At 40.0% G+C, this 22,659-nt stretch overlaps 1 protein-coding gene across 1 annotated transcript in view; it reads left to right on the top strand.

The window, feature by feature from the left end:
- The window catches only part of glsl (glutaminase like), a 31,617-nt gene that overhangs the window by 804 nt on the left and 8,154 nt on the right, over positions 1-22,659 (top strand). The window contains exons 2-13 of the mRNA XM_085780513.1: positions 915-1,015; positions 2,371-2,420; positions 2,901-3,057; positions 3,698-3,839; positions 4,559-4,625; positions 4,774-4,886; positions 5,420-5,549; positions 6,171-6,238; positions 8,671-8,834; positions 9,340-9,398; positions 10,160-10,204; positions 10,304-10,362. Of these exons, the coding sequence (XP_085636639.1) occupies positions 915-1,015; positions 2,371-2,420; positions 2,901-3,057; positions 3,698-3,839; positions 4,559-4,625; positions 4,774-4,886; positions 5,420-5,549; positions 6,171-6,238; positions 8,671-8,834; positions 9,340-9,398; positions 10,160-10,204; positions 10,304-10,362 (1,155 nt within the window). The remainder of the gene's footprint in view (positions 1-914; positions 1,016-2,370; positions 2,421-2,900; positions 3,058-3,697; positions 3,840-4,558; positions 4,626-4,773; positions 4,887-5,419; positions 5,550-6,170; positions 6,239-8,670; positions 8,835-9,339; positions 9,399-10,159; positions 10,205-10,303; positions 10,363-22,659) is intronic.

The following is a 22,659-nucleotide window of genomic DNA, read 5'->3' as shown; positions in this document are numbered from 1 at the left end:
GTTTGAGTTTTTTTGCAGTGTGTTATTGATGAGTTTGTTTCTAGAAGCTTATTGATAACTAACCTGCAGTTACACAACTTTAACGCTACATGTTTATTGATTGTTGTGATTGGACGAGTGATTGATCATGTGATCAGGCAGGAAGTTCATTCATCAGTCGACTCACTGACACCGACCAATCAGAGAGAGAGCTGATCATATTTAAGATGAGACACTACAGGTGAATAGGGCAAAACATTTAACTAACAGATTTCACCATGAAACTTCCCAAGTTTATCACTCACATTAAGACAAATATTTTTTGTATTACAAGTTTTGTCAAATTTTATGTTTAAATATGTAAATGAGGCAATATCTAATTAAATATGTGCTAATTTGCATATATTTCCAGTACAGAAGTCTGAACAATGGATGAAGCCACTTTGTTTTATTTAGTTGACACATTAGAGTCTTTAGTTTTTCCAGAGGAGGATTGTGGATATCTCTTTTTATCACTCTGTAAATGAGAAAATACTGTCACCAGCCCTGAAAAAACATCTAATGTCTCCATGTTTTTAGTAATAAAATGTTGTATAAATGAGGCTGTGAATGATATATCAACAATCCCCTCTGTAAAAACCTTCAGAATATAGAAAGGGATCAAAGTGGAAGGTTTGGTGTCTGGAAGTGCTGCTGAAGTGGAGATTTCTAGAGAGGAGTCTGAGTCTGAAAAACTCTTTCTGAGGAAACGGCGCCTTTAAAGACTGATATTTAATAACAGTCGATGTTGAAAATGTTGAAAATCTTCTGCTGTTTTATTTGTCACAGTGAATGATTGATAGTTTGATTGATTGATTGATTGATTGATTGATTGATTGATTGATTGATTGATTGATTGATTGATTGATTGATTGATTGATTGATTGTCTCTTCAGTTTCCAGAGAACTCCATCTCTCCGGCGTAAATGGAGGAAACGTTACGGAGGTTTGGACGGAAACAAACTGCTGGAGCCCAACAGAGAGCCAGACAGCAGAGGTGAGTGCAGGGCTGTTGTATAGGGGAGAAAGGTGGTGATAACTCTAGGGGCCCAGCGCCCAGTGGGGCCCATAAAAAACCCCAGTAGTCTAATCTTTGTATGACTGATTTATTCTGCGTAAGACCCTGACTAATACTCATAGTACACTGTAAAAACTCAACATCTTTCCAAGAATTTTTGTCTTATTTCTTGTCCAAATGTCTCATTTCTAGTCAAAACTAATCTCTTTCCACTTAAAATAAGACTCATTACCTAAAAATTAACTTGTTTTTAGATCATTTTCACTTAAATTCACAATAAATAGAAAAATCTGCCAGTGAAAGTAAGTTTTTTGTGCTTGTAATAAGGAAGAAAAACTTGCTCCACTATCAGATTTTTTCTACTTATTCCAAGTGAAAATCTGCTTGAAAGAAGTAAAAAGTGTCTAAAAACAAGCTACTTTTAATATGATGAGTCTTATTTTAAGTAGAATGAGATTTGTTTTGACTAGAAATGACATTTTGACTAGAAATAAGACAAATATTCTTGGTAAGATACTTGAGTTTTTGCAGTGTAATGCTGCATTAGCATCAAAACAAAGTAGGCTAAATAAAAAACGATAATACATACGTAGTCTAAGGGAAAAAAAGGAAAAGTTAGGGGGAGGGGCCCACTTTAGTATTCTTTAAGGGGGCCCAGAATTCCTAGCAACGGCTGTTGTGTGCGTGTGTGTGTGTGTGTGTGTGTGAGAGAGACACCCTGTGATTAGTGGTGTGTGATGGCTCTGCAGTGGGCGGAGTCAGCTGGAGGCTAAATAGAGCTGTTCACAGAACAACTTTCAGTTTGAGGCCAAAACACATTGATAATCAATAACCGATAATCAAATCAGCACTAGAAAATGTGTCAGTAACAATATTAATGTAAAATATATTAATTTTAATTCAGGAAAACACAGACATTTGGTTTTTGTGTTACTCTAGAAAGCTGCAGACACACACACACACTGTAATTACAGAGTCAGAGGTTTAAAATAAGTTGGTGTAAAAATACACTCACTTGTTTTTCAGTGCAACAAAAACATGTAGATTAGAAAAAAAGGTTAGGACTTTTATTTTGAAAGTTCTGTTTCTCAGGAAGCTGAAACTTCTTCTTTATTTGAAGCATAAAGAAACAACTGATGTTTTTTTCTCCTCCTCTCCTCTCCTTTCCTCTCCTCTCATCTCTCCTCCTTTCCTCTCTCCTTTCCTCTTCTCTTCTCTTCTCTTCTCTTCTCTTCTCTTCTCTTCTCTTCTCTTCTCTTCTCTTCTCTTCTCTTCTCTTCTCTTCTCTTCTCTTCTCTTCTCTTCTCTCCTTTCCTCCTCTCCTCTCCTGTCAGATGATGGAGGGATGACAGGTGACCTCCAGCCGACTGAAGCAGAGTCTCAGGTGAACTTTTTTTTTTTTTTTTTTTTTTACTGTAAACTAACGCAAACTCTATACTCAATACACTGCAAAAACCCAAAACAAATCTCATTATAATTAAAATAAGAGTCATCACATTAAAAGCAGCTTGTTTTTAGACACTTTTTACTTCTTTCAAGCAGATTTTCACTTGAAATAAGTAGAAAAATCTGATAGTGGAGCAAGTTTTTCTTTCTTATTACAAGCACAAAAAACTTACTTTCACTGGCAGATTTTTCTACTTATTTCAAGTGAACATTTGTTTGAAACAAGTGAAAATGATCTAAAAACAAGTTGATTTGTTGATGATGAGTCTTATTTTAAGTGGAAAGAGGTTAGTTTTGACTAGAAATGAGACATTTTGACAAGAAATAAGACAGAGTTTTTGCAGTGTAGAAGAACAACAGCAGTAGGTGATCAGCTCCATCTGTATCTTAGTTTTCTGTCTCTGTTGATGTTTCCAAGGCTGCAGCTCCACGACCAGCACCCAGGACCCTGATCCAGAACCAGGTCCAGAACCAGGTCCAGAATCAGGTCCAGAGTCCAGTCCAGAATCCGGTCCAGAATCCAGTCCAGAATCCGGTCCAGAGGCCGATCAGCCTCGTCAGTCCTGGATCTGCAGGTGGAGTTTATGATCTGTCCACATGCTGCATTTACTTTTTTTTGTCATTTAAATTTTTATTGAACTTTTAAGAAACATACAAATAAGTACAGGTTCAAGATACACATGTTTTCTTTTGTGTGTTTTGGTGCTGACATCCTCTCACATACAAAAAGGAGAGATTATGAAATCCTAACAAATATGACACATAAGAAATCCACACCAAATAAATGATACAAAGCAGACCAGAGACATTTAGTCTCTGGTCTGCTTTGTGTAACTCCAAAAAAGTTCCCAGGAGCTCATCCCGTCTTCCTCTTTGCCTTTCAACCTACAGAGCAGCTTCATAGGATGCTGCCTGTCTCCACCACAGCACCCAGCCACTCCCTCAGATTAGGAGACACGGCCGTCCTCACTCTGGAAGCTGTAATCAGGCCCACCATGATAACAGAAAATGTTCCTTTACTGTAGATATATTTGGTAACTGAGACCTGTCCCCTAGAAGACACATAACAGGAGTCAAGGGGACTGTTGAACCACACCATTCACTCAGGAAGTCCACAACTTCTACCCAGAATGGAGCCCACATGCTGCATTTACATACATGTAATAAAACCATGGTAAAGTGTGTGTATGTGGGTGTGTGTGTGTGTGTGTGCAGTGTCGGTCAGTAACGGCGGTCTGAAGCCCCCCCTACCTCAGGCCGTGGTCCAGCCTGAGGACCGAGGAGGAGGAGGAGGAGTCTCTTCCTCTCAGCCCTGGTTCTCCTCCCAACACAGTCAGAGTCCGTCCAAACGCAGAGCGTGAGTCTCCTCCTGCTCCCTACTGATCTGGTCTGTATGTAGTATATAATATGTAGTATATGTCAGTGGTTCTCAACTGGTGGTTCGGGACCCAAACGTGGGTCTAGACCCGTTCTGGATGGGTCGCGGACAGCTGGTCAAAAAAGTAAATAATATTTAATGCACATCTGATGTTGGACATGTCTTTTATTTTGAAAAATAACTTATTTTGAAAGGCACGAGACACGTGAACACATGCAGTTGTAATGCTCCTCCTCACTTTCTGATTATTTGCTCCATTTGCTCTGAATGCAAAGATATCAGTTTCTTATTAATGTGGCCTGAATGCAGTGAATCTTGTTTTGTTTTGTGGGTCTTTATTTTGTGCAATTTGATATTTATTCACTTTAGTGAACATGCTCTGAATGCAGAGATGCATTAGAAGTCAAATATATCGTTTTGTTGGTCTCCATTTTGTGCAGTTTGATATTTTTTTATTCACTTCCGTACATGCAGTTGTCATGGTAACTCCTCAGTTTCATTCATGTGCTCTGAAATGCACTTTGCTCAATAAAAAGCAAAATGAGTTTTTAAAGGCTTAAAAATAAATAAATCTTGGTTTGAATTCTATAAAAGTGGGTCGCGACTTAATGACCATGGGACAATGTGGAGCCCAAGGTGAAACTAGTGGAGAACCCCTGTAGTAGGTAGTTTCTAACCCAGTCTCTGTGTTGTTCCAGAGCTGCTGACGTCCTGTTCGACAGCTTCTCCTCCGAGGGGAAACTCTCCGTCACTCACTTCTTTGAGGTATTATCACCGACATGTAAACTGACTGAAGAGTTCTCCTCCTCTCTGTGTTTCTGATGCTCTGCTGCTCTGCTCCTCCCTGAGCTTCATGAGGGTGCATTTGTTTCCTCCCTGAGCTTCACCAGGGTGCGTTTGTTTCCTCCGCCAGGCGATCTGGAGCTCGGGGCTGCACCGCTCCGACCCGCGGCTCAGAGAGTGTTTCTTCCACCTGAGGAAGCTGCAGGACGCAGAGGGAGCGGTGGACAGAAACACCTTCCACAGGTCGGTTCATCCTCACACTAGTTGTGTTTCCATCAGCTGTTTAGATGCATCGAGATGTATCGCATCGGAAAATCATGATGGAAACGCCATAATTCGATTTTAAAATCCCCTGATTCACACAAACTGAAATACACTCGCTATGGCCGAGTTTTGGTTGATTCGAATGGGATGGAAACAGCTGTATGTGAATTAAGTGTGACGTAGAACTTGACATCATTGTTAAAGTTTGTCCATTAGGTCTGCTATGACAGTTTAAATTGTCTTTATGTCAAGTTGTCAGAACAAAAACATCTCCAACAATGTCAACTTTGCATCAAAAGTGACATAACTTACTGAATGACACTTAACCACAGCTGTCATAAGTATTCATTGATGGTTATGACAGCTGTTATGTCAATCTGATGAATACCTATTCAAGTAAAGTGTTACCGGATATGGATTGATATTGATTGATTGATTGACTGTGTTTTCATTGTTGTCATGTTGTAGTTGTTGTTGTGTTGTGGTGTTGTCATTGTGTTGTGTTGCTGCAGGTGCGTGACGGGCTTCGTGTCCCTGGTCCTCAAAGCTCTTCAGGGACGCTTCGTCATCCCGGACTTCTCCACCTTCACCGAGGAGACGCAGAAGTTGTTCTCCAGGTGTCGGCAGCTGTCGTCAGTCCAGGTGAGTAGTGACGCCCCCTGCTGGTCTCAGGTCAGTCTCACACTCTGGGTCCATGAAGAAGTCAGGGTTCTTACGGATCCTTAAAAAGTCTTAAAAGGCATTGAATTCATTCATCTAAAAACAAGGCCTTAATTGGCATTAAAATGTCTTAGATCAATTTTTCAAAAGTCTTAAAAATGTTAACACATGGTAAGTGGTATTTTATGGTTGTAATTAGTCTCAAATCTCAAAATAATTGGTAACATTCTGACATAGAGAAGTTAGTGGCGGGCTAAATTTCTCACCGCCTCCAGCTCCAGAGTCAGTGTTTTGTTTTGTTTTTCCGGACTTTTTATGCCTTTATTTTGAAAGGACAGCTGGAAAGAGACATTTATTTTGAAAGGACGGCTGGAAAGAGACACAATCCAATGTTCATGTAGCAGTCACTTTACCTTGGACCAAAGTGGGTCAAATTGTCTCTAACCGTATGTAATTGATGTGGTGGTTTTTTTTGGCTTTAAAAAAGTCTTAAAAAGTCTTAAATTTAACTTGGCTTAAGCTGTAGGAACCCTGAGAAGGGACGTGAAGAAGACAAACAGCCTGTGGTGGTGCTGGGACGTCAAACTCTTTCTTCTGCTGCAGGACAAAGAGAAGGAGTGTCTGGACAGCAGCAAGTGGGCCGTGTCCATCTGCACCGTGGACGGACAGAGGTACGTCTAGGGACGGGAATTGATAAGATTTTTACGATTCCAATTCCATTTTCGATTCGGTTCTTTATCGATTCTCATTTGGAAAAAAAAGGACAACAAACTTTGTTCACCTTGGGAGGCTACTAGGGCTGCCCCCAAATAGTCGACCAAGCATTATCGACCAAAAAGTAATTAGTCGACCTAAATTTCAACATTTGGAGGCGTGGCTTGTCAAAATGAAGTCAAAATCAATATGACTGAGCCATGTGAAAGGTTGAAGGGCTTTTAATTTGAAGGGCCAACATACAGGAAGTCGTGACACTCACTCGCTGTCAGTTTTCTTTTTTCCTCTACGCGGCAGGTCCCTGCGGCTGCCATATCGCTGTTTTGAGCAACTTGCCAACTTTTCCGATGTTGTTACAGACGTGTCTGGTTTGGAGACTCAGACGTGAAAGCACGTAGGCGATCACTGCTGTTTTCAACCAGACTCACCAGCATTAATTCAAAGAGCGACCGCGGCAAAAAAAAAAAAGGACTGGAAAAGGGAATCGTTTGCCAATTTTGCAAACAATTCCCTTTTCAATTCCAGTCCTTTTTTTGAAACACTGGGAACCGATTCAAAACAAGAACCGGTTTTCGATTCCCATCCCTAGGTACGTCTCAGGTGTCTCATGTGCAGTGACGGGAATAACAGCGTAATGAAATAACAGCGTTACTAATAGAGCTACCTTTTTCAGTAACAGTAATCCAGAAAGTTACTGTTTCCCCCGTTATAATGCTGTTACCGTTACTGACAATAAGTTGCTCCGTTACTTGACTCAAGAAGTCCCGTCACTAAGTAACAATACACCCACATTTAGCCTCGTAAACCAGCCTCTCCCGGAAATGCATTTCATTTCATTTCTGAGGGAGAGTCTGGCCTCATTCCCCCTGTAAGCGTTTCAGCCAATCAGCAAGCTGGTATATCACTTGCTAACTTTTGCCGAATCCGGTTGGAAGAACAGCGAAAATGTCTTTTCCTTCAAGAAACTCAACAAGCGCCGACTCTTGCTCTTGTTTAATTGCTGTAATGGATGGTATTTCAATAAGAACTTCTCTCATTGCTGTTTTTAGGCTGCTACTGCTAGATAGCCCCGCCATGTTTGTTGTGGTAAGAGTGGCGCAGTGTAGTGACGGAGCTTTGCACTAGTTGGTCCCTGATTGGCCAACGTGCTGTGTCAATCACAGAAATCTGAGCGGCGACGCTCAGTATCCCTCAGTATCCCTCCGAGTGAGTTGGTTAGTTCCAGATAAACGGCGGTTAGGGGGGCGAGTCCAAGTAATTTGACATATTTGAACATTTTATAAAAAACACATTTGTTACTTTTCCTGGTAATTAGTTACTTTTATAATGTAGTAACTCGGTTACTTTTGGAAAAGTAACTAGTAGCTGTGACTGATTACTTTTTAAAAGTGCCATGCCCAACACTGGTCATGAGTCTCATGTGTGGACAGGAACCAACTACAGTTACTGTATGTAGATTTGAAGTGTAGGTGTTAGTAGTAGTAGTTTATTCGATCTTTAACACAAAATTATTTACAGTTGAGCATCAATCACAGTCAGTCAACCTTCCATAAAACCATCATTAGTTCAACTAGTTCATAAATAGATAGAAAAGGTGAAGCTGAAGCTCTCTAGCTTATAGATGCCTACTACCCTTTAATTCAATTTTCCATTATATCCATTAGAGCTCTTCATGGTTTCAGAGTCATAGAAAGAAACAAGTATCCTATCCAATAATTAACAAATGTAGCCAAAAATAAAATAAATAGATCATTAAACAGTATTACAGTTGCAGTGTTTATTTCAGTGTTATTATTGTTGGTTATTACACGGCTCTATTGAATGGAAACCAAACCTGCTGATCAGAGCCTTGGTGGCACCACGACTCCGCCACACAAACGCTGTTTATGACAGATACGACTACACACAATACACACACCGTAACATGTGTATGGTAATCCATCGATCAACTGATTGATTATCAAAGGCTCAAACGGGAGGAGGCTCAGCAAAACAGCGGACGTGACTGGTCTTGCAGATTCGCTAAATGATGCAATTTTAAATCGATGAAAGTCGTATTTTGATCAACATTATGTTTCAAATTAATTATTTCACTCGTAAACTGTGTAATAAGCGGGATAATGTACAGTTGGTCGGTTGTTATGGAGAAATAAACCCCGACAGCTTGAATGTACAGCGCATCTGACCAGGCTGGGACTGGTCCACACCAGATAGTTGGACCAGTCCCAGCCTGGTCAGATGCTACATGAACTGATGAAGCCTCTTGGATGAGAGGTGAAACTTCTTCCCAGACAAATAACTAAGTCCAGTTGCTTTCCATTTAAACTCCTTTGAGATTATTGTGACTTGTACTCTCCTCTGTCCGTCCCCCTGTCTCTCTGTCCCTCAGGTTGTCTCTGGGGGACTGGTCCGGCCCCCTGGTCCTAGGGGAGGTGTCGTGGCCTCTGGTCTACGGCGTGGTGGTGGAGCTGCTGGGATCAGAGCTGGTGCACCGATACGTGGGGGTGGAGGAGTTCTCCAGACACGACTCAGTGTTCACGCTCTCTAAGACAGGTAAGGTCCACCGTCAGCTTCATCCAATCAATAATCAATAATCAATATTCATTTAGAACTTGTAGAGCAGTACACTGCAAAAACTCAAAATCTTACCAAGAATATTTGTCTTATTTCTAGTCAAAACAAATCTCATTATAATTAAAATAAGACTCATCACATTAAAAGCAGCTTGTTTTTAGACACTTTTTACTTCTTTCAAGCAGATTTTCACTTGAAATAAGTAGAAAAATCTGATAGTGGAGCAAGTTTTTCTTTCTTATTACAAGCACAAAAAACTTGTTTCAGTGGCAGATTTTTCTACTTATTTCAAGTGAAAACTAGTTTGAAACAAATGAAAATGATCTAAAAACAAGTTAATTTTTAGGTGATGAGTCTTATTTAAAGTGAAAAGAGATTAGTTTTGAGTAGAAATGAGACATTTTGACAAGAAATAAGACAAATATTCTTGGAAAGATTTTGAGATTTTGCAGTAGCAACAGTCTGATGTTTGTGTTAATAACAGGAATCCCTCACAGTCCACTGACTGAGACTGGAGCCATCGTTACTACATCTCTGCTGCAGGTAAATACATCCATCCATCATCCATCCATCCATCCATCCATCCATCCATCCATCATCCATCCATCCATCCATCCATCCATCCATCCATCCATCCATTAACCAACCAACCAACCATCCATCCATCCATCCATCCATCCATCCATCCATCCATCCATCCATCCATCCATCCATCCATCCATCCATCCATCCATCCATCCATCCACCAACCAACCAACCAACCATCCATCCATCCATCCATCCATCCATCCATCCATCCATCATCCATCCATTAACCAACCATCCATCCATCCATCCATCCATCCATCCATCCATCCATCCACCAACCAACCAACCAACCAACCATCCATCCATCCATCCATCCATCCATCCATCCATCCATCCATCCATCCATCCATCCATCCATCATCCATCCATTAACCAACCATCCATCCATTTATTTAACCATCCATCCATCCATCCATCCATTTATTTAACCATCCATCCATCCATCCATCCATTTATTTAACCATCCATCCATCCATCTATCCATCCATCCATCCATTTATTTAACCATCCATCCATCCATCCATCCATCCATCCATCCATCCATCCATCCATCCATCCATCCATCCATCCATTTATTTAACCATCCATCCATCCATCCATCCATCCATCCATCCATCCATCCATCCATCCATCCATCCATCATATAAACAGTATTTGTATATGATCAGTGAATATGAAATAACCAATAATCAATAACTGACCGTCTGTATCTCCAGCTGGGCGGGCGGCTGTGTGCAGAGGAAGAGGAGAAGTACGACTCGGTAAGTGATGAAGACCACGGGTGGAAACTACACACACTACCACACACAACCTGAGCCTGTGTGTGTGTGTGTGTGTGTGTGTGTGTGTGTGTGTTGCAGGTGCTGAACGTCGTGAGGAGACTCTGCAACAAAGAGCACGCCACGCTGAACTGCAGCAGGTAACCACACACACACACACACACACACACGATGATGTAGTAGTAGTAGTTTATTCGATCTTTAACACAAAATTATTAACAGTTGAGCATCAATCACAGTCTTTCATCATACCTTCCACCCTTCCATAAAACCATCATTAGTTCAACTAGTTCATAAATAGATAGAAAAGGTGCAGGCTGAAGCTCTCTAGCTTATAGATGCCTACTACCCTTTAATTCAATTTTCCATTATATCCATTAGAGCTCTTCACGATTTCAGAGTCATAGAAAGAAACAAGTATCCAACAACTAGAAAAAGCATTTCCAAGAATGGAAATGGTGTGACTGCTGATAGCAACTGAACGCTGTTGCAGAATTAGCAAATAGTGCAAGCTGTGATCACCATACAAATGTTTGACCAAGGTCAGAATCGAACCCACATCCTCATGGTCATTAGACTTCCACTCTGCCTCTAGGCCACAGTGCACACACAGTTGCAGAGACTGTTGTCTGTTGATGATCTGCACACTGTCAACATCAAGAAAGCTTGAGAGTCAAGCTTGAATGACTTAGAATGAAAATGTCTGTGAATTTCAGGCTGAGCACTAACCATATGGCCACAGAGAACCTGAGTTACAATGAGCTTTATACTATGAGGAATCAAAGACTGTCCAATGACAGCTGAATAATTGGAATCAAAAGTCAAGCAATGAAGTGAAAAGACTGAGGCAGGAATCGAACCCATGACCATATGATCACTAAACCTTTACTCTGCCACTCGGCTACAGAGAGCACACTGCTTTCAAGACTGTTGTCATTCATTGTAATGTGATGATGTGCTGCAAACTGGTATGAGTAATCAAGGAGATAACAAACACCTGTAACCAATTGAAGGCGGGGGAGGAGAGCAGAATTCAACATAACATAACAAGAGTTCTTCCCTTGGATTCGAACCAGTGACCTTAGGGTTGGCAGGCATCCACCCTAACCCCTACACTACAGTGGAGTTGTGAAGAAGAGAGGTTGAGACTTTGATGAATGTGAGATTTTTTGTGAAAAAGTTAAATATTTGAAAAAGTATAAATAGTTAAAAAGAGAAAAGTAATGCCGATAAAGTTCAAAAAAAGCTGCTCGTTTTGATATATGAATTGTTGAAATAGCACAAAGTATGAAGGACTAGAAGAAGACCGTAAAAAGGCGGAAGAAAATGGCCAAACAGAAGAACAATAGTGTGACTGCTTCAGCAGTCACACTAAATTAACAAATGTAGCCAAAAATAAAATAAATAGATCATTAAACAGTATTACAGTTGCAATCAGAGTCATAGAAATAAACTAGAAAAAGCATTTCCAAGAATGGAAATGGTGTGACTGCTGATAGCAACTGAACGCTGTTGCAGAATTAGCAAATAGTGCAAGCTGTGATCACCATACAAATGTTTGACCAAGGTCAGAATCGAACCCACATCCTCATGGTCATTAGACTTCCACTCTGCCTCTAGGCCACAGTGCACACACAGTTGCAGAGACTGTTGTCTGTTGATGATCTGCACACTGTCAACATCAAGAAAGCTTGAGAGTCAAGCTTGAATGACTTAGAATGAAAATGTCTGTGAATTTCAGGCTGAGCACTAACCATATGGCCACAGAGAACCTGAGTTACAATGAGCTTTATACTATGAGGAATCAAAGACTGTCCAATGACAGCTGAATAATTGGAATCAAAAGTCAAGCAATGAAGTGAAAAGACTGAGGCAGGAATCGAACCCATGACCATATGATCACTAAACCTTTACTCTGCCACTCGGCTACAGAGAGCACACTGCTTTCAAAACTGTTGTCATTCATTGTAATGTGATGATGTGCTGCAAACTGGTATGAGTAATCAAGGAGATAACAAACACCTGTAACCAATTGAAGGCGGGGGAGGAGAGCAGAATTCAACATAACATAACAAGAGTTCTTCCCTTGGATTCGAACCAGTGACCTTAGGGTTGGCAGGCAGTTACCCTACCCCCTACACTACAGTGGAGTTGTGAAGAAGAGAGGTTGAGACTTTAATGAATGTGAGATTTTTTGTGAAAAAGTTAAATATTTTAAAAAGTATAAATAGTTAAAAAGAGAAAAGTAATGCCGATAAAGTTCAAAAAAAGCTGCACGTTTTGATATATGAATTGTTGAAATAGCACAAAGTATGAAGGACTAGAAGAAGACCGTAAAAAGGCGGAAGAAAATGGCCAAACAGAAGAACAATAGTGTGACTGCTTCAGCAGTCACACTAACTAGATAAAGTATCATTTCCTGATGGAAATGCGTGTGACTGCTGAAAGCAGCTGAACGCTGTTGCAGAATTAGCAAATAGTGCAAGCAGTGATCACCATACAAATGGTTGCCCAAGGTAGGTATCGAACCCACAACCTCATGATCAGCAGACTTTCACTCTGCCTCTAGGCCAGTGTATACACAGTTGCAGAGACTGTTGTCTGTTGATGAACTGCACTCTGTCTCACTCTGAAGTTAACTAGCCCAAAGCTGTAGTTCCAGTGCAAATCAATCTTAGTGTAGTGGTATAAACAAGAAACATGTTAACATAAACCAAGATTGAAAGAGGTAAAGAGAATAGGTGGGGGCGCATATGCATTATCAAGTTTGATCTTGTGACCAGACCAAGTGGTATTGGTTAAAGGTCAAAGTGGCTGACACTAACAAGACTGCTCAGATGGGATTTGAACCTGTGACCTTGTGATTGGTTGGCAGGAACCTTATCCACTAGGCCATTCCAACACTTCCAATGAAGTAGAGGTTGAGACTTTGATGAATGTGAGATTTTTCAATGATGCTTAAAGTCTCACTCCCCCGACCCTTTTCGGCCATTTTAAAACCAACTCATTAGCCATGCACATTAGCAATTCACCTCTGGGGGGTGGGCGGAGACTGCACTGTTTTGCACCCGCCCAGCCACCTCCTCGCACCCCGCCCCCCGGTTGCGCATTTAGTGTAAAACTCTCCACTGGGATTTGATCCCAGACTGGAGCATAGTCCTTGCTCACAGTGCAAGCTGCTCTACCAGGTGAGCTATACCTATTATACCTTGACAGCTACACCGAGCTGCCAAGCCTTTCAACTCTGAGCCATATGAAGAACTTTTGTGACAGACTGTATATTGTAAAATAGCCAATCTGTTAAAAAAAATGGAAGACCAGAAAAATTTCTGCATCTGTTCCTGCACCACATGATTACACGCACCCGGTCCCTTGTCATAGAGGCACCACTCAAGGAGCCTGGGAAAGTAGATAATCTCACAATTCAGATGATGTTTACAGCTCGTCTCTATCATAAACAGTTCAGATGTTATAATGTCTTGTTGATGTTTTGCAAAACAAGTAATCATATCATGGTCACACAATGAATACTTGAAGTTTCTATTCAGCATAAACACAATTCTGAGTTGAGGACACCCCTAGACACAACAATATAGACTATTAGGCTACATTGTATCATGAAATACTCATAACATCTAAGACATGACAGGTGTGGCATGATAAGCTGGGGGCCAATTTTGGCCAGCTGTAGTCACTATAGAATAGAAAATACTTTATATTAACCTATATTATTTAAATTTCGCATTTTTGCATGTACGGTATGTATTATTTCCAAACTAGTTTTTATTTTCATTTAACATTCATTTATATGCCAATCAAGAGTGGGTGAGTGAAGGAGTGCAAGAGAAGCACCTGCCCACCTCTCATGTCCAAGAGACTTTGTCCTGTCCTCACAACATGAACGAGGAAGGATAGGATGATAGCCCAGGTTTAATTATTATTATAACCTTTATTTAAATTTGGAAATATATTGAAGAGCAACCTCATTTACTATAATAATGAGGATTAATGATGAGGAAACTGTCACTGTCACATCTGTGCAACACCACATCTAGGCCTGCAAGCCTGCCCGTCTTGTGAGTTCGGGCTGGGCTCCAGCTCACTGAACTCAAGTTACATTAGGCTTGTAAATGTGCAGAGAACCTGAGTTACAATGAGCTTTATACTATCAGGAATCAAAGACTGTCCAATGACAGCTGAATAATCGGAATCAAAAGTCAAGCAATGATGTGAAATGACTGAGGTAGGAATCGAACCCATGACCTTATGATCATTAAGCCTTTACTCTGCCACTCAGCTACAGAGAGCACACTACTTTCAAGACTGTTGTCATTCATTGTAATGTGATGATGTGCTGCAAACTGGTATGAGTAATCAAGGAGATAACAAACACCTGTAACCAATTGAAGGCGGTGGAGGAGAGCAGAATTCAACATAACATAACAAGAGTTCTTCCCTTGGATTCGAACCAGTGACCTTAGGGTTGGCAAATGGCCACCCTAACCCCTATACTACAGTGAAGTTGTGGTGAAGAGAGGTTGAGACTTTGATGAATGTGAGATTTTTCAATGATTCTTAAAATAAAAAGAAATTAGTATAAATTAGCCACACCAAGTAAGAAGAGGACTTTTTTGTGACCTGTGACTATTTTTTGGTTAATTAAAATGATTTAAAAAGCACTTAACAGCAAGTTACAAAGTTGAGCTCCTTCTCCTGCTGCTGTGAAAAAAATGCATTGAGCTTAATGAGAGCAGAGAGCTCCCTGGCTGCATTTAAAAAATATTTTAAATTATTATCTAAGTCTCTTTGCATTTTTGACCAGAATTTTAGCCAGAAGACAAGTGTGGCTACAAAACTGGAGAAAATAATTTGTCTAGAGTTTAATTTGTGGCCGTGCTGACAGTTTAGCCAGAAAAACTCTAGAATGTTTTTTTGCCTCTCTCCACTCTAGCACCACTCTAGCTCTGCTCGTTAGACGCAACACACACACATTATAAAGCTGAAAAAAATCAGAAAAAGTTAAATATTTTAAAAAGTATAAAGAGTTAAAAAGAGAAAAGTAATGCCGATAAAGTTCAAAAAAAGCTGCACGTTTTGATATATGAATTGTTGAAATAGCACAAAGTATGAAGGACTAGAAGAAGACCGTAAAAAGGCGGAAGAAAATGGCCAAACAGAAGAACAATAGTGTGACTGCTTCAGCAGTCACACTAACTAGAAAAAGCATTTCCAAGAATGGAAATGGTGTGACTGCTGATAGCAACTGAACGCTGTTGCAGAATTAGCAAATAGTGCAAGCAGTGATCACCATACAAATGTTTGACCAAGGTCGGAATTGAACCCACAACCTCATGGTCATTAGACTTCCACTCTGCCTCTAGGCCACGGTGCACACACAGTTGCAGAGACTGTTGTCTGTTAATGATCTGCACACTGTCAACATCAAGAAAGCTTGAGAGTCAAGCTTGAATGACTTAGAATGAAAATTTCTGTGAATTTCAGGCTGAGAGCAGCAGTTTCAACATGAAGCAAGTTATCAGAAGTCAACAGAGGACAACTGGGAAAATAATTCACTATAATTGTTGTTGAGGCAAGAATTGAACCAGCAACCTTCAGGTCTCCAGACCAGCAAGCTAACCACTAGGCTACAGACAGAGACAGTATGTGAGGGGTAAAGAAAACCTTTGATAAGAGGATCACTGGCTTCTGCTTAAAAAAAAAAGTAAGGAATCGAACCCATGACCTCATGATCAATAAACCTTTACTCTGCCACTTCGCCACAGAGAGCACAGACATAAGCATGTTTCAGACAGAGTTGTGGAGAATTCTCAGCATTGGGCTGAATGAGAGCAGAGAGCTCCCTGGCTGCATTTAAAAAATATTTAAAATTATTATCTAAGTCTCTTTGCATTTTTGACCAGAATTTTAGCCAGAAGACAAGTGTGGCTACAAAACTGGAGAAAATAATTTGTCTAGAGTTTAATTTGCAGAAAAAGTTAAATATTTGAAAAAGTATAAATAGTTAAAAAGAGAAAAGTAACGCCGATAAAGTTCAAAAAAAGCTGCACGTTTTGATATATGAATTGTTGAAATAGCACAACACCTAACACACTAACCATATGGCCACAGAGAACCTGAGTTACAATGAGCTTTATACTATGAGGAATCAAAGACTGTCCAATGACAGCTGAATAATTGGAATCAAAAGTCAAGCAATGATGTGAAATGACTGAGGCAGGAATCGAACCCGTGACCATATGATCACTAAACCTTTACTCTGCCACTCGGCTACAGAGAGCACACTGCTTTCAAGACTGTTGTCATTCATTGTAATGTGATGATGTGCTGCAAACTGGTACGAGTAATTAAGGAGATAACAAACACCTGTAACCAATTGAAGGCGGGGGAGGAGAGCAGAATTCAACATAACATAACAAGAATTCTTCCCTTGGATTCGAACCAGTGACCTTAGGGTTGGTAGGCAGTTACCCTAACCCCTACACTACAGAGGAGTTGTCAAGACGAGAGGTTGAGACTCTGATGAATGTGAGATTTTTCAATGATGCTTAAAACAAAAATAAATTAATATAAATTAGCCACACCAAGTAAGAAGAGGACTTTTTTGTGACCTGTGACTATTTTTTGGTGAATTCAAATGAATTAATTATAGCTGCTGCGCAGCGATGGGTCGGGTCCGGGCTACTTTTGGGCAAATTTAGGCAATTCTGAGCAACAAACAGGAGAATAGGAAGACAAGACAGTTGACCCTATAATGTTCAATTTGCACCAGTTGAGGATTGAACCCACAACCTCGGGAACCAAAGACCGTTGTCTATCGCACTGAGCTAATTGACAAGAGGCAGTTCAACAGTGGCTTCACAAATTGTGTAAGCCATTCACTGTCGTGTAGGCAGAAAAAGAAAAATCAGTTTTTGAGGTAAAATAATGATATGTATTTGTCAAACATCTACTATGAGTCTAAGATGTTAGGAGCCTTCGCACATGGTCCAGTCCAAGCTATTTGGATTTTTAAACTTAGAAGCTTGCTGTGATGCCACCATTAGGACAATTGTCTTGTGTTTCATGTTGAGGACATTTGACAGTTTGATCTGTCATCATCATCATCATCATCACCCTGGCTGGGTCTCGAACTCACAACCTCTGACACCAAGAACCAGCGCTTAACTCAGTGAGCTAATTATCTGGAAGTGAGACCTGCTGTGTGTCTTCTCAAATAGACTCAGGGAGTCAGTGTCCGGGCAGCTGTTGTGAACGCAGATTTCTGTTATCTAAACAAAAATCTGTTAATACATAAATTGCATTTAGACAGCAAAATAGCTTGAGGACATCTGACATTTGATCTGTCATTATCATCATCACCCTTGCTGGGTCTCGAACTCACAATCTCTGACACCAAGAACCAGCTCTTAACTCACTGAGCTAATTAGCTGGTAGTGAGACCTGCTGTGTAGCTTCATTTATCCACTCAGGTGAGCCAGTGCCCGGGCAGCTGTTGTGATGAAATGGTCAAAAGTCAGAAATTCAGTCATCTAAACAAAAATCTGATAATACATAAATTGCATATTGACAGCATGGAAATGTTGGTGATTTGTTTTTAATGATAAGTGTTTTGCTTCATAAGAGAAAATATGATGTTTATAAATTCCACACTCACATTGGCTGCAGTTGTTCCCATGAGAGCAGAATTCAAAATATTCTCAAAAATTCAGTTTTTGAATTAAAATTCTGATATTTGCCAAACTTCATCAACCATGACTCCAGAATATTGTCATTTTTTTTCAGGAAGATTGAAAATGTATTTAGCAAGAATTTGATGGTATATGTTTACAGTACTGTTTACAGTCAAACGTTTTCATGCACTGTAGGCTCAATTTTTGCTTAATCAAAAATCCGAGAAACAAGTTTTGTGGAGGACGGTCTGGAGATGCTCTGTAGCAAGTTTGGTGACAATTGAGCAAAAATTGTGGGAGGAGATACATTTTAAAAGTTTTACAGTTATTGAAAAAAACAGAGTGATGGACTTCATAATTTGTAATGAGTTTAAGTGGACAAAAGTTTCAGCAGTATTGAGGCTACATTGTGGTGAAGTTTCAACACTGTAGCATCTACCGTTGGTTTGGTAGGAATTTTTAAAGTTTTTAAATTTAAACGCTTATTGTGCCCCCCCTAGGAGGGGGGGGCACATGTCCTTGGAGTTGAGTGAATCTGGCATGGGGTCGGATGTTTCTGTGAAGTTTGGTGAGTTTTCGCCCATGGGAAGTATGACTTCCTTGGAAGAAGAAAGAAAGAAAGAAAGAAAGAAAGAAGAAGAATTCCTAGGAATACAATAGTGTCCCGGCAGCTTAGCTGCCCGGACCCTAAAAAGCACTTAACAGCAAGTTACAAAGTTGAGCTCCTTCTCCTGCTGATGTGAAAAAAATGCATTGAGCTTAATGAGAGCAGAGAGCTCCCTGGCTGCATTTAAAAAATATTTAAAATTATTATCTAAGTCTCTTTGCATTTTTGACCAGAATTTTAGCCAGAAGACAAGTGTGGCTACAAAACTGGAGAAAATAATTTGTCTAGAGTTTAATTTGTGGCCATGCTGACAGTTTAGCCAGAAAAACTCTAGAATGTTTTTTTGCCTCTCTCCACTCTGACACCACTCTGGCTCTGCTCGTTAGACGCAATACACACACATTATAAAGCTGAAAAAAATCAGAAAAAGTTAAATATTTGAAAAAGTATAAATAGTTAAAAAGAGAAAAGTAATGCCGATAAAGTTCAAAAGAAGCTGCACGTTTTGATATATGAATTGTTGAAATAGCACAAAGTATGAAGGACTAGAAGAAGACCGTAAAAAGGCGGAAGAAAATGGCCAAACAGAAGAACAATAGTGTGACTGCTTCAGCAGTCACACTAATAATTATCCAACTAGAAAAAGCATTTCCAAGAATGGAAATGGTGTGACTGCTGACAGCAACTGAACGCTGTTGCAGAATTAGCAAATAGTGCAAGCTGTGATCACCATACAAATGTTTGACCAAGGTCAGAATCGAACCCACATCCTCATGGTTATTAGACTTCCACTCTGCCTCTAGGCCACGGTGCACACACAGTTGCAGAGACTGTTGTCTGTTAATGATCTGCACACTGTCAACATCAAGAAAGCTTGAGAGTCAAGCTTGAATGACTTAGAATGAAAATGTCTGTGAATTTCAGGCTGAGCACTAACCATATGGCCACAGAGAACCTGAGTTACAATGAGCTTTATACTATGAGGAATCAAAGACTGTCCAATGACAGCTGAATAATTGGAATCAAAAGTCAAGCAATGAAGTGAAAAGACTGAGGCTGGAATCGAACCCATGACCATATGATCACTAAACCTTTACTCTGCCACTCGGCTACAGAGAGCACACTGCTTTCAAACCTGTTGTCATTCATTGTAATGTGATGATGTGCTGCAAACTGGTACGAGTAATCAAGGAGATAACAAACACCTGTAACCAATTGAAGGCGGGGGAGGAGAGCAGAATTCAACATAACATAACAAGAGTTCTTCCCTTGGATTCGAACCAGTGACCTTAGGGTTGGCAAACATCCACCCTAACCCCTACACTACAGTGGAGTTGTGAAGAAGAGAGGTTGAGACTTTGATGAATGTGAGATTTTTTTGTGAAAAAGTTAAATATTTTAAAAAGTATAAATAGTTAAAAAGAGAAAAGTAATGCCGATAAAGTTCAAAAAAAGCTGCACGTTTTGATATATGAATTGTTGAAATAGCACAAAGTATGAAGGACTAGAAGAAGACCGTAAAAAGGCGGAAGAAAATGGCCAAACAGAAGAACAATAGTGTGACTGCTTCAGCAGTCACACTAATAATTAACAAGTGTAGCCCAAAAAATAAAATAACTAGAAAAAGCATTTCCAAGAATGGAAATGGTGTGACTGCTGATAGCAACTGAACGCTGTTGCAGAATTAGCAAATAGTGCAAGCAGTGATCACCATATAAATGTTTGACCAAGGTTGGAATTGAACCCACAACCTCATGGTCATTAGACTTTCACTCTGCCTCTAGGCCACAGTGCACACACAGCTGCAGAGACTGTTGTCTGTTAATGATCTGCACACTGTCAACATCGAGAAAGCTTGAGAGTCAAGCTTGAATGACTTAGAATGAAAATTTCTGTGAATTTCAGGCTGAGAGCAGCAGTTTCAACATGAAGCAAGTTATCAGAAGTCAACAGAGGACAACTGGGAAAATAATTCACTATAATTGTTGTTGAGGCAAGATTTGAACCAGCAACCTTCAGGTCTCCAGACCAGCAAGCTAACCACTAGACTACAGACAGAGACAGTATGTGAGGGGTAAAGAAAACCTTTGATAAGAGGATCACTGGCTTCTGCTTAAAAAAAAAAGTAAGGAATCGAACCCATGACCTCATGATCAATAAACCTTTACTCTGCCACTTCGCCACAGAGAGCACAGACATAAGCATGTTTCAGACAGAGTTGTGGAGAATTCTCAGCATTGGGCTGAATGAGAGCAGAGAGCTCCCTGGCTGCATTTAAAAAATATTTAAAATTATTATCTAAGTCTCTTTGCATTTTTGACCAGAATTTTAGCCAGAAGACAAGTGTGGCTACAAAACTGGAGAAAATAATTTGTCTAGAGTTTAATTTGCAGAAAAAGTTAAATATTTGAAAAAGTATAAATAGTTAAAAAGAGAAAAGTAACGCCGATAAAGTTCAAAAAAAGCTGCACGTTTTGATATATGAATTGTTGAAATAGCACAACACCTAACACACTAACCATATGGCCACAGAGAACCTGAGTTACAATGAGCTTTATACTATGAGGAATTAAAGACTGTCCAATGACAGCTGAATAATTGTAATCAAAAGTCAAGCAATGATGTGAAATGACTGAGGCAGGAATCGAACCCGTGACCATATGATCACTAAGCCTTTACTCTGCCACTCGGCTACAGAGAGCACACTGCTTTCAAAACTGTTGTCATTCATTGTAATGTGATGATGTGCTGCAAACTGGTACGAGTAATCAAGGAGATAACAAACACCTGTAACCAATTGAAGGCGGGGGAGGAGAGCAGAATTCAACATAACATAACAAGAATTCTTCCCTTGGATTCGAACCAGTGACCTTAGGGTTGGCAGGCAGTTACCCTACCCCCTACACTACAGTGGAGTTGTCAAGAAGAGAGGTTGAGACTTTGATGAATGTGAGATTTTTTGTGAAAAAGTTAAATATTTTAAAAAGTATAAATAGTTAAAAAGAGAAAAGTAATGCCGATAAAGTTCAAAAAAAGCTGCACATTTTGATATATGAATTGTTGAAATAGCACAAAGTATGAAGGACTAGAAGAAGACCGTAAAAAGGCGGAAGAAAATGGCCAAACAGAAGAACAATAGTGTGACTGCTTCAGCAGTCACACTAAATATATAATTTAACAGCATTACAGTTGCAATCAACACCCAATTAATGCAATCAATCCTGTTTATAGCTTTCTATCATACTATGTTTTAATCTATTTTTTTCTCAACCTCTCTTCTTCACAACTCCACTGTAGTGTAGGGGTTAGGGTGGATGCTTGCCAACCCTAAGGTCACTGGTTCGAATCCAAGGGAAGAACTCTTGTTATGTTATGTTGAATTCTGCTCTCCTCCCCCGCCTTCAATTGGTTACAGGTGTTTGTTATCTCCTTGATTACTCATACCAGTTTGCAGCACATCATCACATTACAATGAATGACAACAGTTCTGAAAGCAGTGTGCTCTCTGTAGCCGAGTGGCAGAGTAAAGGTTTAGTGATCATATGGTTACGGGTTCGATTCCTGCCTCAGTCTTTTCACTTCATTGCTTGACTTTTGATTCCAATTATTCAGCTGTCATTGGACAGTCTTTGATTCCTCATAGTATAAAGCTCATTGTAACTCAGGTTCTCTGTGGCCATATGGTTAGTGCTCAGCCTGAAATTCACAGACATTTTCATTCTAAGTCATTCAAGCTTGACTCTCAAGCTTTCTTGATGTTGACAGTGTGCAGATCATTAACAGACAACAGTCTCTGCAACTGTGTGTGCACCGTGGCCTAGAGGCAGAGTGGAAGTCTAATGACCATGAGGATGTGGGTTCGATTCTGACCTTGGTCAAACATTTGTATGGTGATCACAGCTTGCACTATTTGCTAATTCTGCAACAGCGTTCAGTTGCTATCAGCAGTCACACCATTTCCATTCTTGGAAATGCTTTTTCTAGTTTAAATTAAGTTTTGACTAGGTGAAATGACGTTGTAGATATCTGTAACTGGAATTATGACTAGTCAAAATGAAGTTGTAGATATCTCAAACTGGAATTAGTACTAGTGGTAATTCAGTTACAGATATCTGTAATTCACATAGTGGATATCTGCA

Source organism: Trachurus japonicus, chromosome 6 (genome assembly GCF_045865225.1).
Source record: "Trachurus japonicus isolate A0001 chromosome 6, Traja_1.0".
Classification (NCBI taxonomy): domain Eukaryota; kingdom Metazoa; phylum Chordata; class Actinopteri; order Carangiformes; family Carangidae; genus Trachurus; species Trachurus japonicus.
Note: the sequence above shows the minus strand (reverse complement) of the source record. Positions and strands in the feature narration are given on the sequence as shown.